We start from the raw sequence: 13,767 nt of genomic DNA, 5'->3' as shown, positions 1-13,767 counted from the left end.
CCAATAAATAAGTAACATTAAAATCAGGCCAGGCACAATGATACATGCCTGTAGTTTCAGGCACTCAGGAAGCTGAGGCAGGAAGACTGCTTGAGTCCAAAATTTCAAAGTCTAGCTGGGTAACACTGTAAGACCCCATCTCAAAAAGAAATTTTTTTTAATTTAAAAAACTTTTAAAAAATGAAACAGAAAATTTTACCTAAAAATATAAGTAGAGAAACATTGAGTCCAAAGACTAGTCTAATCAAGTGTAACTTTAAAAACAAGTTTACTTCCTAGAAATTCATTTAAAGTAATCTACTAGATGGAGATACCACTTCCCTCACAATATAGTTGAGGACTAAGTAGATATTCAACAAAATATCAGTTCCCTGGCCCGTTAATACTATGTTTGCGAGACTATTTAAATTTTTAATATAAAATAGAATGTCAGTGTTTCCATTTCTTTAAATTAAGGAATAAATAGTTGTTCCTTGGCATCTGCAGGGGATTGGTTGCAGGATCCTCTTATATGTCAAAATCCACACATACTCAAGACCAGCAGTCACCTCTCTCTATATACCACTCTTACATCCCATGAATACTGTATTATCCATCCAAATTTGGAGAAAAAAATCCACATACAAGTGGACCTACTCAGTTCAAATCTGTGTTGTTCAAGGATGAAAGGTACTCCTAATTGTTAACAGTGATTATTTCCTGATATAAGACTACAGTGGCTCACCTCACACAATATACTTAAGTAGCTTTTGAGACCAGGCATGGTAGCTCATGCCGGTAATCCCAGTGCTTTGGGAGGCCAAAGTGGCAGGATCGCTTGAGATGAGGAGTTTGAAATCAGCCTGGGCTTCACAGTGAGAGAGACTGTCTCTACAAAAAATACAAAAATTAGCCAAAAGTGGTGGCAAGTGTCTGTAGCCCTAGCTATTTGGGAGGCTGACATGGAAGGACTGAGCCCAGGAGTTTCAGGCTTCAGTGGGCTATGATGGCGCCACTGCACTCCGACCTGGGTAGCAGAGCAAAACCCTGTCTCTAAAAATAAGTAACTTCTGAATTTCTTATAACAAACATTATTTTTCATGATTATTTTATAAAGATGTGAAATCAATTCCTAAGAAAAATTTCTATATCAAGATGGTCATTTCCCTGAAGTAACTATGAAAACAAGCTAAAAATTAAATAAATGCCTTTTAAATTACATTAGAATTTAAACAAAAATGTATATGATAGCTTAGGTGGAGAGTGAATTTATGTTTATTTAATTATTTAAGCAACTGACAATTTCCAGGAGTTAGGTTACCTAAGAAACTGTAAGTTTAAGTAAATGACATGTCAGTAAATCCTGTGTGCAAAGTATATATATTATATTGAATACAAGGGAGGAAGGCCAGGACAAAGAATGGCTTACTTACCAATAATTATGAAATAATCTTTGAAAGTTACAGCTATCCAGGTCTTTAAAAAAAAAAAAAAATACAATAGTGACATGGCAACTCCCATTAATTCAGTAATATTCATTTAATCAAATAATGGCCTTCATTATTATAAGCTGTAAGTAAATTACCATATACTATCACCACTATCTTTGGAATGCTGAAATTAATTCATTTCCTTGACATGTGGATAAGCATGAATGACAGATACAAAAGATTTAATGAATTCCATAGTCAAGAGAATAATATTGCCTTGGCATGTATACTAGAAAAAATTCACTACACACATCATCATCATCATGTTCATAAACCAGACCATCTTTCAGTATAAAATTCCAAGTTGTAGCCTCTCTTTCCTGTATGACAGCCTTCTTTTTTCTCTCTCTACTCTGTCCTTTCATACTCCCTGCCAGAGGCTGTGGAAACAGCCAGCTGCAATGTATTACAGGTAGCATAACCAAGAAGCTAGAGAGATAAGACGAAGAGACTGGAGTGAGCCAGGGGTAATTGCACCCAGCCAGTACTTGAGTAGGAGCAACTGAAAAGGAATGCATAAGGAGATGTGCATTGAAGACAACTATGTTCCTAAAGAGGCCACATGGTCAGTTAGAAATACAAGATAAATACCATAAGTAACACCAAGAACAGGAACACAGCAAAAGAGGAAAGAGCAGGCAGGTTCAGAGCTGACCTTTTATGAAGCAACACTGGCCGCAGCACCCTACCCACCAAAGCTTAGGAGCTGAGGGATCTGCAGTCTTGGTCTAAGTCTACACATATGAAAAAAAGGGCTGCTTTTTAAAAATGCAATGTAATGTTAAAAGGCAGCCGAGTGGAATAAATAGAAAGGAATGGAAAAACAACAACAAAAACATAAAGTTGGGCACAGTGGTTCACACTTGTAATCCCAGCTTTAGAATCCTGAGGCCAGCAGATCACTTGAGCCCAGAAGTTCAAGACTAGTCTGGGCAACATGGCAAAACCTGGTCTCTACAAAAATTAGCTAGGCATGGTGGCATGCTCCTAGTCACAACTACTCAGGAAGCTGAAGTGGGAAGACCTCGAGCCCGGGAGGTTGAGGTGCCGTGAGCCATGATCACATCACTGCATTCTAGCCTAGGTGACAGCAAACCCTGTTTCAAAAAAAAAAAAAAGACTAACATAAGCCTTCCCCTCCCCCAAAAAACCAGGAACTAGCTCAGTCCCTGAATGTGTCTCAGCCATTATCGAACCTGTCTGTGCATATGTTTAAATGAGTGGGTACTTTTAGAATATATGATTAGTAAGGTCTTCTCCGGCTCTAAAACTTCCTGAAATTTCTGAAAATCCTGAATCTAATGGATTTAATAATATATCTCACATGTGTCACACAGGATGTAGTTACCATTCTGTGCTATGTAAGTTACCATTCAATGGTATGTTACTCCTCAACAGGGAGAGTACAATATAAACAAGAGCACAGAGAATCATAGCTCAGCATCAGTACATACCACACTTCATCATCTTTCATCAACTCCTCTAAGATATCCTCATAATATCTTCCTTTAAAACAATCGACAGTCTTAACAACAAAAAACACTGTCTAAAATCAAACTATCATGCTTCACTTTAAGCACATTCAGAGATAGGGAATGTGTTTTGTTCACTTGTGAATTTCATTGTACTTCCGTTCAGCTTCTTTCTACAGGACATATTCTAATGGCAGTACACTTCTCTAATTTTCAACAGTCTAAATGAGTTTTCTATAAGATATATGTTTCATATTCCACTTCAAAAAATATAGGTACAGAAAAGGCAAAAAACGGGATCAGTTTCTATGTGGGTTCTAGGTAGAAAAACCTATCTATGCGGAATGTCAGCCTTATCACTTAGACTAAGAGCCACCTAGTGGCAAGTGTTATATATTACCAAATCTGTTCAAGCCATATTCATCCAGCAAATTACACTCTGGCAGAGGGTAGGTGTTCCACAATTGTGCAAGTAAGGTAAGTAAAATAACTGCTCCTTTTCTTACGAAGCTCACTGACAGATTAGTCAATTACAGATAAATTTCTATAACTGCAGAACAATGTTAAGTGTAACAGAAGTATGCAAAAATAAGTACTGAGCATTTATTAAAGACCTACAATAAGCACAACACTTTGTTAAGTAGGTTCTCTTAAATCTGTTCACCTTACTCAGAACTTTTCCTTTTCTGATTATTTTATCACCCAAGTTTTAATTTCAGGTTTTTTCCTACCTTCCCTTCTGGTGGGTGTGTACCGCACTCCCATCTTATCCTTTAAATTCTACACTTCAGAAAAGGGGTAAGGAGAACCTATTTATTGAGCATCTACTATTACCAGAACTAAGCTAGGCATTTTCTATCTTTTATTAATCCTCACATCAACACCATCAAATATTACTGTCTTCCATTTTTTAGGCAAAGGAAAAGACCTAGCTTAAGTGACATGCTCATAGCCACAATCTTATTTTACTGACTTACAATTATTCTAAAGCTCCCTATATCACCATGCCTCAGAAAGGGTTGCTTGGCCTATTCATTCCTAGGCCCACCACCAAAATCAGATTTTGATTATATTTCTCTTATGGTATCCACCAATTCCAATCTATTGTACAGTGTTTACATCCAGCCTTACCTCATCTTAAAAACTTCAATACCTTACCCCTATCCTCTGAATCCCTGATTAATATTCAAATAATCACCTTAGGTCATCTGTAATCACACGACATTGGGAGACCAAGGCAGGAGGATCATTTGAGCCCAGGAGTTCCGGACCAGCCTGCAAAACATAGCAAGACTGTCTCTACAAAAAAGTTTTACATTAGCTAGGGTTGCTGGCACACACCTAGGTTGGGTGGTACACACCAAAACCTACTACTGGGGAGGTTGAGGCAGGAGAATCCCTTGAACCCAGGAGGTCGAGGCTGCAATGAACTATGACTGTGCCACTGTATTCCAGCCTGGGAAAAAGAGTGACACCATCTCTAAAAAACAACAACAAACAACAAACAAAACAAATAATCAGCTTAGCACCCAAGATCTTCCAAGAGGCTCCCAATCACTTTTCCAGTTTAATTTCCCATCACTCCCTATCAACTCTCACCTTTTCTATGAACTCTCCTCCAAATGGAGATAATCATTCACATCTTTGTTCCCTCCAACACTAAGTATCTGTTACAGCACTCATCATAATCTCTTTTACACAATAATTACCTGTGTACTCTCTACTAAGTCATGAGCTTCACCAAACCATTTCTTAGCCATCTTTATAGGACCAGCACATAACAGTGTCCTAAACCTAATAAGTGTTCAACTATTTAATAAATAGGTTGTTATGAAAACAATACTACAAGGAGAGCCATTAAAGCATGGTTATACTATTAATATTTTCCTTAACACTCTTCCTACATGTCTTAGGACCCCAATGTTTCTGCATCCTCCAAATGGTGTATGGATTAGGAGCTTTGTACAGCACTAGGCAATTTTTTGCATGAAAAATTATCACTCAAATTTTAAAAAAAAAAAAAAGATGTGAAAAAGTATGCTGGCAAAATCAGGCACAATCTTAGCTGGTCTGCAGTTTCCCAAAAGGGAACAAATGTCTTTTTTCTATTTATGCAAGCCAGTCTAAAGCTAGTATGTGCTGGAGGAAATTAGTCTATGTCCATTATTTTTAAAATTTTACAACATTTATATTTCATAAAGCAATACTGTACTTCTATGACACAATCTTTATCATACTTATACAAAAGTTTTATAGAGTGAAAAACTTTTTTTTTTTTTTGAGACAGGGTCTTGCTCTGTCACCCACAGGGTGGAGTGCAGTTTGTCGCAGCCTCAAACTCCTGGGCTTACATGATTCTCCCACCTTGGCCTCCCAAAGTGCTGGGATTACAGGCATGAGCTATTGAGCCCAACATAAACATTTCTCTTGTTACATAAACTTTCCATGAGAAACTATTCTCAGTCACTTACAACCCTATCATCTAATTAACAATGCAGAGATAATCATTAGCTCTTAGGTTAGGACTACTGAATACAGAAAAAAACTCCAGAGTCAACCTGATTTTCCAGTGTATTCCACTTCACATCAAACAGATGCGGCTTTCACTGCAATGCTTTTGCAACTCAAAATGCCTAAAAATCTGTTTTCTATGTTTTATTTTTTGTAAACTTAAAGTAGTATAAATATTCCCAAGATTGCCATGAGCTTCACCAATATGACTGAAAAGCTCTCACGCTTATCACTATGCATTGTCTCAACACAACAAAATTACACAAATATTTATACAGATAGGTAATTACTACCACTTACAGTGCCTGTGATGCCTTCCCCAACCTCCTACAGTAAGTGTGACATGTTTGGGAAATACATTACCCTTTTTAGACCATTAGGATATCATTTCATTCCCTTAAGCAGCAGGTCTAATCAGGCGTAAGCAACACCATGAAGTTGTGCGAGGCCTAAGAGGTATCCAGAACTGTGGACAGGGTAAGTGTCTGAGAGATAGTAGCAGTTGGGCATTTAACATTCCTACATTGTTACAGCTGCCCAAGCAGAAAAGGCAGCAGTAAGAAGTAGACCCCAAAAAGCTGGGGGTGACTCAATGATAACATCCGTGGTCAAGCAGTAATTTAACAAATATGTCTGCCTAAAATGCGAAAGCACATATTTCAAGGGTTGTGGTCCTCTGCACTAAATACACTGCTGCCTTCCTAAAACATGACCCACAAAACCACAGCTTGCAGTATAAAAAGGTCCATCTTGAGCCCTGCTCATGAAAGGTTGCCAGAGGAAACCAATTCTTATAATAAAGTATTTGTATAGAATGCTTTACTGTTTACAAGTCACTTACACATACACTGTTTCATTTGACCTTCTAATTTCACAAAATTTATCTTACTTGACAGTCACAATATACCTGACAGATAAAATGTAATTATCATCCCCTATTTTGTAGAGGTAGAACCTGAAGCTTAAAGAAATTATCTATAAGTAATATGTCCACGAGACCTGAGTCTCCCCATAGATTATCAACTTATTATTTGGTTTCATGGCATGGAGTCCCCAAAAAGCAGACTATAGTGTTCTAGGGTCTAATCTAACATACATCCCTATCCATCTAGATACTGAAAACAATTAAAAATAATGGAATCTTTTGATAAACACTGAGAGCCAATCATATGAAAAACAAAAGTGAAATTTAAACTTGTCAGTTTTGTACAAATATAATGTAGTATTTTCTAATAATAATAATTTTAAACACTTGCCTAAGAGCCTTACTATAATGTTCTCGGGGGCTATGAGACTTCCTGTGGCTGAAAATATCAATTCCTCTGGGTACTTTGGCAATTACTCCTTACAGAACCAAAGTCAACTATATATAAATTACACATATGTATGAATTATACACACATACACTGTATACATACGCACAAACACACACACATATATAATGGTGCCCCACGAATTATGTTGTATCAAGGTTTCAAAGCAGTGAGTCCTGTGTTAAAAAAATATTTTTGCTGAGTCTCTACCATGTGATAGACAATCTTCTAAGAACGTATAAATTAACCTGCCACTAAGTAACAGTATTTGGGTGGGATAATTACAACTTCATATCATGCTTCCAAGAGAATTGCATACAGTAGTTAGTACTATATTAAATACACAATATTTATACAGCCAGGCACCAAGTGTAGCTTGGTAGATCTGGTTAGAATAGTCCCTCAGTTTTGAGCAATAACTTGCCATTACTTTTCACACAATAGAAGGCATTAAACCTCTGGGTTCATGCGGGGATGCCAAAATTCTTAAATATGACTGGAGCATTGATTATAGAGATAAAATGGCAAACAACTCAGCTGGAGAAGAGGCAAATGAAATAGTTATGGAAGATCCTATGTGCCACAATAGCTAACAACTTTTGAGTAACTGCTATGTGCCAGGAATTCTGCTAAATGCTTTCATACATTATCTCATTTAATCTTCACAATAACTTTCTGAGTTAGGAATAATTATCTTGCAACTGATGAAGAGATTAACTTGTCGATATTACAGGGGTTTTAAGTGGCAAGGGTTTTAAGTGCCGGAGACAGAATCGGAACCCAGTTCAGATTAAAGACTAAGTGTGAGCGCATAACCCTCCACTCTGTTGCCTCTCTTAACCAAGGCTGCTAGGGGGAGCCATTGAAAGGTTTTAGATTAAGCAGTGATCAGATTTGCTCTTTAGAAAGACTGCTCTGCTACATGTGGAAGCTGGATAAAGGTGACTCTAGAAGCAGAAAGAGGCTGTCAGTACGTCACAGTAAACCAGGTGAGAAATGACAGCATGAACAGTAGCAGTGAGGATGGGGGAAAGAGATTCAAGATATTTTTAGGAGGAAAAATGATCATTCCTCAGAAATTAAATGTAAAGAGTTGGTGAAAAAGGAATCAGGAATCCTGGCTTTGGGAATCAAATAGAATATGATATCATCTACCAAGAACAGAGAAGCAACAGGTTTCATTCAATCAGTAAGTATCTACAGAGTGTCCCTCAAATGCAGAACACTTTTTTTAAGGCCAAGAGTCGAGTCTGAAATTATAGTCATGGTTATTAGAAATTGTTCTTAAGAGCAAATGACAAAGCATTAGAAAATATAAGGCATATTTAAAATTAGTCAATGCTATTAACAAACTTGGCTTAGAGTCTAGTGAAAGCATGTTGTGCTTCTATTTGTTAAATATTGCTACATGCAGGCCAGGTACAGTGGCTCAGCCCTGTAATCCCAGCACTTTAGGAGGTTAAGGTGGGCGGATCCCTTGTGGTCAGGAGTTCGAGATCAGCCTGTTCAACATGGTGAAACCCCGTCTCTACTAAAAATACAAAAATTAGCTGGGCTTGGTGATGCAAGCTTGTAATGCCAGCTACTCAGGAGGCTGAGGCAGGAGGATCGCTTGAACCCAGGATGTGGAGGTTGCAGTGAGCTAAAATTGTGCCACTGAACTCCAGTCTGGCAACACAGTGAGACTCTGTCTCAAAAAATTAAAATAGAACAATAAATAAAATATTGCTACGTGCAGAAAACAAAAGAGGAAAGGCATCCCATAATTTTATCTTATTACATTTGAGTTTCACAGAACTTCAATCTCATATGCCCACCCCCCTCCCCCCACACACACACAAAACACATCACCCTGTAATTTGTTTTACTTGTCTCTCTCCCTATAAGTTTATGGGGAGAACTAAAGGTATCTGCTTTATTACCCATACTGTAATACATACTTGGGATTTTAAAAATCCCACTATCACTACACTGTGTCTTGCCAAGAACTTAAAAACCTCCTATTTGACTTCCTATAAAATATGACCTACTTCACATTAGCTTATTTCAGTAACAATTCGTAGACCTTTACCAGTTTTCATCCAAGGATGCTCTCTGCAAATCTTGGGCACAGCAATCCTGTGCAGATGTGGCAAGTTATTATTATTCCCATTTTACTACATAGTTAGGAAACTGGCCCGGGGAAGTAGAGTAACTTGGAAATAATCACAAAGCCAGATGCCAAAAATAACAACTTTTAGTCAATCCATGAGAAAATACTGCCCCTAGTTGAAATAACATGAAATTTAGTATTAGGAGGAAGCAAAATGCAAAATAATGCTTCAAAGCCAAGTCCTGGGTCTTATTTCTAAAAATGAACAGAAGAATGAAACTCGTAAGAATTTTCAAACACAATAATTTTTTCCTAATGCCTTACCCATCAAGGGTGCCAAAGGTTATTTAATGAATTACATCTGGCAAAAATGGCCTTTCAACCAAACCAATTTTGATCTTACCCACTTAAAAATACACTGATAGAAATCTGTTGGTATAGGGCAATGGTAACTCTTTAACAAACCTAACTGCTTAAAATAGAACGCCTACTAGTGTATATCAGTACAGATTTGAAAATAATACAAGTCTCTTGTTTTCTGAAAATATACTCACAGACCCATCAGTAATATGCATGGATAATAAATTTAAAGCTTTAACAGTTAATACTCGGAATGAAAGTTCTCTAGCCACAACACATCCAGATTTCGAAATATGCTGCTGTTATAATTTAATTAAAAGCAGTTTTATTCCACCACAAAGTAAAAGTCTTACATGATTTAGAAACAAAAACACAGGTACAAGTCAGAGCAAAATACCTCCTATTATACACAGTATTTACACTTTGCTCCCAGTCGGAACCAGTGAGCTCAAGATTTTACTTTTAAAAGGATGATTTTGTACTAAGAACAAGTAAGGGAAACATAAGATTATTGGTAAAACCCAATCATGGGACCCAGACTGCAAATTGTCACAAAAATAAGCTTATGTATCAAGGATGACATCATGGTTTTCCATTAATTAAAATTCAAACTACTAATTCTAATCACAGCCAGAAAAACAAAAAAATGCTTTCCAATTCTCCAATACTCTGTTAGAGTAGATCTTGTATGTTCTCTGTCAACAACACTTTACTATTGTAGAACTTCAGTTTGTAAATGAAATGACACTCCAAATGATTAAATGGGTAACATACCTTCCTTCTAAAAGTAGAGATCAACCAGTAGAAAAAAAAAACAAACTCTTAAAGAATACATTCAAAACAGCAATCCTGATATAAATATAATACCTCTTATTCCTAGCACCAGAATAAATCAAGTCACTAAAATACATCACACCACACCCCCACCCCCATTCACAGAACCCCAAGCTTTCAGCATTACCAAAACAATAAGAACTCGAAACACTTCAATGGTCCTTTAACACTAGGAAGTGTCTTTAAAATAATCTCACTTGAGGCTATTACATATATATATAATACGCTTATTTTTTACTGCATTTGATCAATATCTTCCACAAAGATCCTAGAAGCAGTATTCATCAACCAGGAATTGCACTCTTCGGTGCAGTCCTTTTTTCAACCCCAATTGTGGGTCAGAAGGGTTGTCACAAATCTACAAAGCAAAAAGCACATAACTGTAAACTACCTAATGATTAAGAAAAAGTAAAACATTTATATAAAATTCCCAAGCGGGATGCCTCTCCATTCCTTATGAGGCAGGAGTCACTGATAAACTCTAAATCTAGATTCTAGAAAATGCTGAAATTCTCCGCCCCAACACTCACAAGTTTTAAACATGGAAATTCACGCAACTCCTACTCACACGTCAAATGAATATCCATTGTGGATATCTGAAACTATTCTCAAATACTAACATAAGTATATATATACATCTTGAGCCTCCTTCTAACCGTCCTACAATACCCTCCAATCATCCTCAGGTAACCTAGATGCAAAGCTCCGACAGACAGCTGCCCTTGGCCTAGACCGTCAGGAACCAGTAGGAGAGCGGGGCCGGGGGGGCGCAAGAACCACCAAGAGACCAGATCTTTTTCCAGGGCTACTGTTTCCAAGCAAAACAACCCACGGCACTAAAGAGATGGCGATGAAAATTGGAGACGCTTTAATCCCGAGAGAGGGGTGGCGATGGGGGGGGGGCGGAGGGGGGGGTACAAGAAATCCCGAGTGAAAGGCGTACGAAAGAGGAAACTAAACTAAGTATCCCATGCATCTTTCAGACCCACAAAACAACAACAAACCGTTGGGTCTGTGTGCACTTAGAAGCAGCAGATGGAGTCCCCGGGGCTGAGACAGTTCAGCAGACGTACGTACACCGTAGGTAGTGGATAAATCAACCGATGACCAGAGGGGAAGGGGATTCGGAGAGAAAAAGCCCGTGCACGGGGGAGACAAAGCCCCGGGGGGTGATCCAGAACCACAGAGAAAGGTGAGAGGGGACCCACAGGAGAAAGACAATGGAAGAACCATTAAGGCAGGAATCTGGTGCCCGGGCTGTGGTAGGTCACTGGGCTACCGAGAAGAGTGGAGCACAACAAAGGGGCATGGGAGGAAGGACAGCGGAGGGGAGGAGATGGAGAAGGGATGCGGGGCGCCACGGGTTGGACAAAGCGCCCAAGGCGGCGAAACAAAGGGCCGGGGGTAGAGAGTCGCGGGGGGGCAGCGGGGAAAGACAAAGCGCCCGAGGCCGGGGGCACCAGCCTGGCGAGGCGGCGACGACTGCCGAGAGGAACAAAGCTGCATGGGGCCCCCAAGCCAGGGACCGCGGGAGGCGCGGAGCAGGCACAGCTCCCGCGGGCCCCGCGCGCCGGGCCGCACTCACGCCCGCACCCGCCGGCCTCGTCGCCACCGCCCGCCCTCACGCGCCGGAGCCCGAGCCACAGCAGCGCAGAGAAGCAGCGCACGGCCACACGCCGCCGCCGCCGCGCTTGGCGCACGCGACGCCGCCCCCGCGGGCCCCTGGACGCCAAGCACGCCCCGGACCCCGAACCCGCCGCCCGCCGCGGGCTGCCAGACGCCCGCAACTTTCCCGGTTCCCAGCGCTCGGATTCCCTCAGACTTACCCTGTCACAACAGGCGCCATCTTCCACAAACTCTCGCCAAAACTCCAACCCTCGCGAGATTCCCCCCGACGCCTTCCCTGGTCCCTCTCCCCCGCCCCTTCCCTTTTTCCTCACTCCTCAATTCCACCCAGCCCCCGCGCTCCCTTTCCCCTCGCAGCCGCCGCGAAGAGCCAGATGCCTCGCGCCGCCCGCAGAGTAGGGGATCCTGCTCGCTGCCTTCCCAAACCTACCCAAGCGATGGAGCATGCGCAGGCGGCTCCACCGCGGGCGAGCCCTCCGTTTGGTCCATGCGGAGTGCTCCGGTTATCCGGGTTTTGGGACGCGCCTTGCGAGACGGACGTGGAGACTGAGGAAAACCGGAGGGGATTACTACGGGGACAGGGAATGGAGGGGTCAGGAGGCGGGGCCGAGGGGAAGGGAGGAGGGGTCCTGGGAAAATCGGCCGCGTTTCACAGGCCTAGATGAAACACCTCCTCAAATGGGTGTTTTCCAAGAGGCTTCCCGCTCACTCTGGGTTCCCAGCTCTTTTCATTCATTCAAACGTTCCCTGGGCGCCTCCTTTATGCTAATCTCGGCGTTAGGTGCCAGAGCGTCAGAGGTGCCTGGGGTTCGGGCAAGTGACACGTCGGGAACTGTCTCCTTTCATTACACCCACATGCTAATGAGGAGGCCCTTCCAGAGCTCCGCAAATGGAAAATTTATGCAGTTGAGCTTTCTCGCCTTCGCGTTCTCCTTGGGTGTGAAATGAGGTCAGGCCAAGGCTTCTGGCAAAGACACGCCTAATGGCCACCTCGTAGACACAGGCCAGGGCACGGAGTAGTTCTTTCCAGATGGGAAAACTGCCTTAGAATTGAGAGCCACATTCTCCCACCTCCGAGTCGGGCCAGAGGCCCCGATCAAAGCTCCCGCCGCTCGCGTGCTGCGTGGCCTCCCTAGGACCCCAATGCAACCGCCACGGTGTGTGAGCCCAGGTGTGTGGGGGGGGCCACTACTGCACAGGGAGCCGGGCCTCCCGAGGGGCTGACACAGCGGAGGACGCTGCCGGCTGCTCGAATCGCGCTTCTGGCCGCCTGATCCCGGAAGCCCCCGGGCGAACCTGGCCCGGCCGGTCACTGAACAGCAAGATGCAGGGCCCGAACCCCGCCCCCTCCTCCTACCTGCAGCCCCCCATCTTTCCCCTTTCCTTTCCTAGAGATTCCCAGATCCAGCACTGCCTCCCGCAGGGAGCCCCAAAACCCGGAGAACTGGAATTCGCCTCCCGAAACCTGCTGAAGGCGCTGCAGGATTGGCGCGGCCGCGCGAGCGGTACTGCGCGTGCGCCAATGCGGGCAGTCCAGTCTCACGCTACACCTCCTTCCCACCGCCTTCCACTACAGTACTCTGCTCAGACACAACACGGCCGTGGGAAATTTCCTAAGCCTCGCGAGAACGCGCCCACTGTTGCCTAGGCTTTCGCCCCAAATCTCGCGGAGCCCAAGCAGGACAGGTGTTTGTCTAGAGCTCCAGGCGCCGTTCGTGCCGCGCGTGCCCGGGAGGCGGGCGGCGGGCGGCGAGCGGCGGGCCGCGGGCCGCGGGCGGGGTGGGAAGGGAGCGGCTCGCCGCGGAGGCGGGGCGGGAGGGCGCGTGGCTGGGAGCACGGGGCGGAGGGCAGCGGGGGAGGAGATCGGACGTCTAGCACACACACGCACACGCCCCGTGACGCTGTGTGGAAGACGAGGGGTGGAGAGCCTCCAAGGGGAAGCCAGGAGGTTTGAAGTCGCTCCCGGTGCGGAGAGTGAGAGGTCAGGGTCTAGGGCAGGAGGAGCCCTAGGCCGATCTCCCGGGGAGGTTTCCTGTCGCCCTCCACAAGCCTGGTACTTTCCTAAAACGTGCTAGACGCCGGGTCCCCAG

The 13,767-nt window shown here is 43.0% G+C and overlaps 1 protein-coding gene across 4 annotated transcripts in view; it reads right to left on the bottom strand.

Annotated features, from left to right (window-relative positions):
• The window catches only part of RBPJ (recombination signal binding protein for immunoglobulin kappa J region), a 263,865-nt gene that overhangs the window by 105,523 nt on the left and 144,575 nt on the right, over positions 1 to 13,767 (bottom strand). Inside the window, exon 1 of one of the 4 annotated variants that reach the window (XM_032273621.1) lies at positions 12,108 to 12,814. The exons of 1 other annotated variant lie outside the window; for it this stretch is intronic. In XM_032273621.1, coding sequence (XP_032129512.1) covers positions 12,108 to 12,166 — 59 coding nt within the window. In that variant the 5' untranslated portion in view covers positions 12,167 to 12,814. Of the gene's footprint in view, positions 1 to 11,877; positions 12,815 to 13,767 lie in introns of those variants that run through there. 2 more of the 4 variants (XM_032273625.1, XM_032273626.1) reach the window with 2 other exon arrangements.

This window comes from Sapajus apella, unplaced genomic scaffold (genome assembly GCF_009761245.1).
Source record: "Sapajus apella isolate SASKATOON/1434 unplaced genomic scaffold, GSC_monkey_1.0 scaffold5, whole genome shotgun sequence".
Classification (NCBI taxonomy): domain Eukaryota; kingdom Metazoa; phylum Chordata; class Mammalia; order Primates; family Cebidae; genus Sapajus; species Sapajus apella.
The sequence above is the reverse complement of the archived record's forward strand: the minus strand, read 5'-3'. Positions and strand labels throughout refer to the sequence as shown.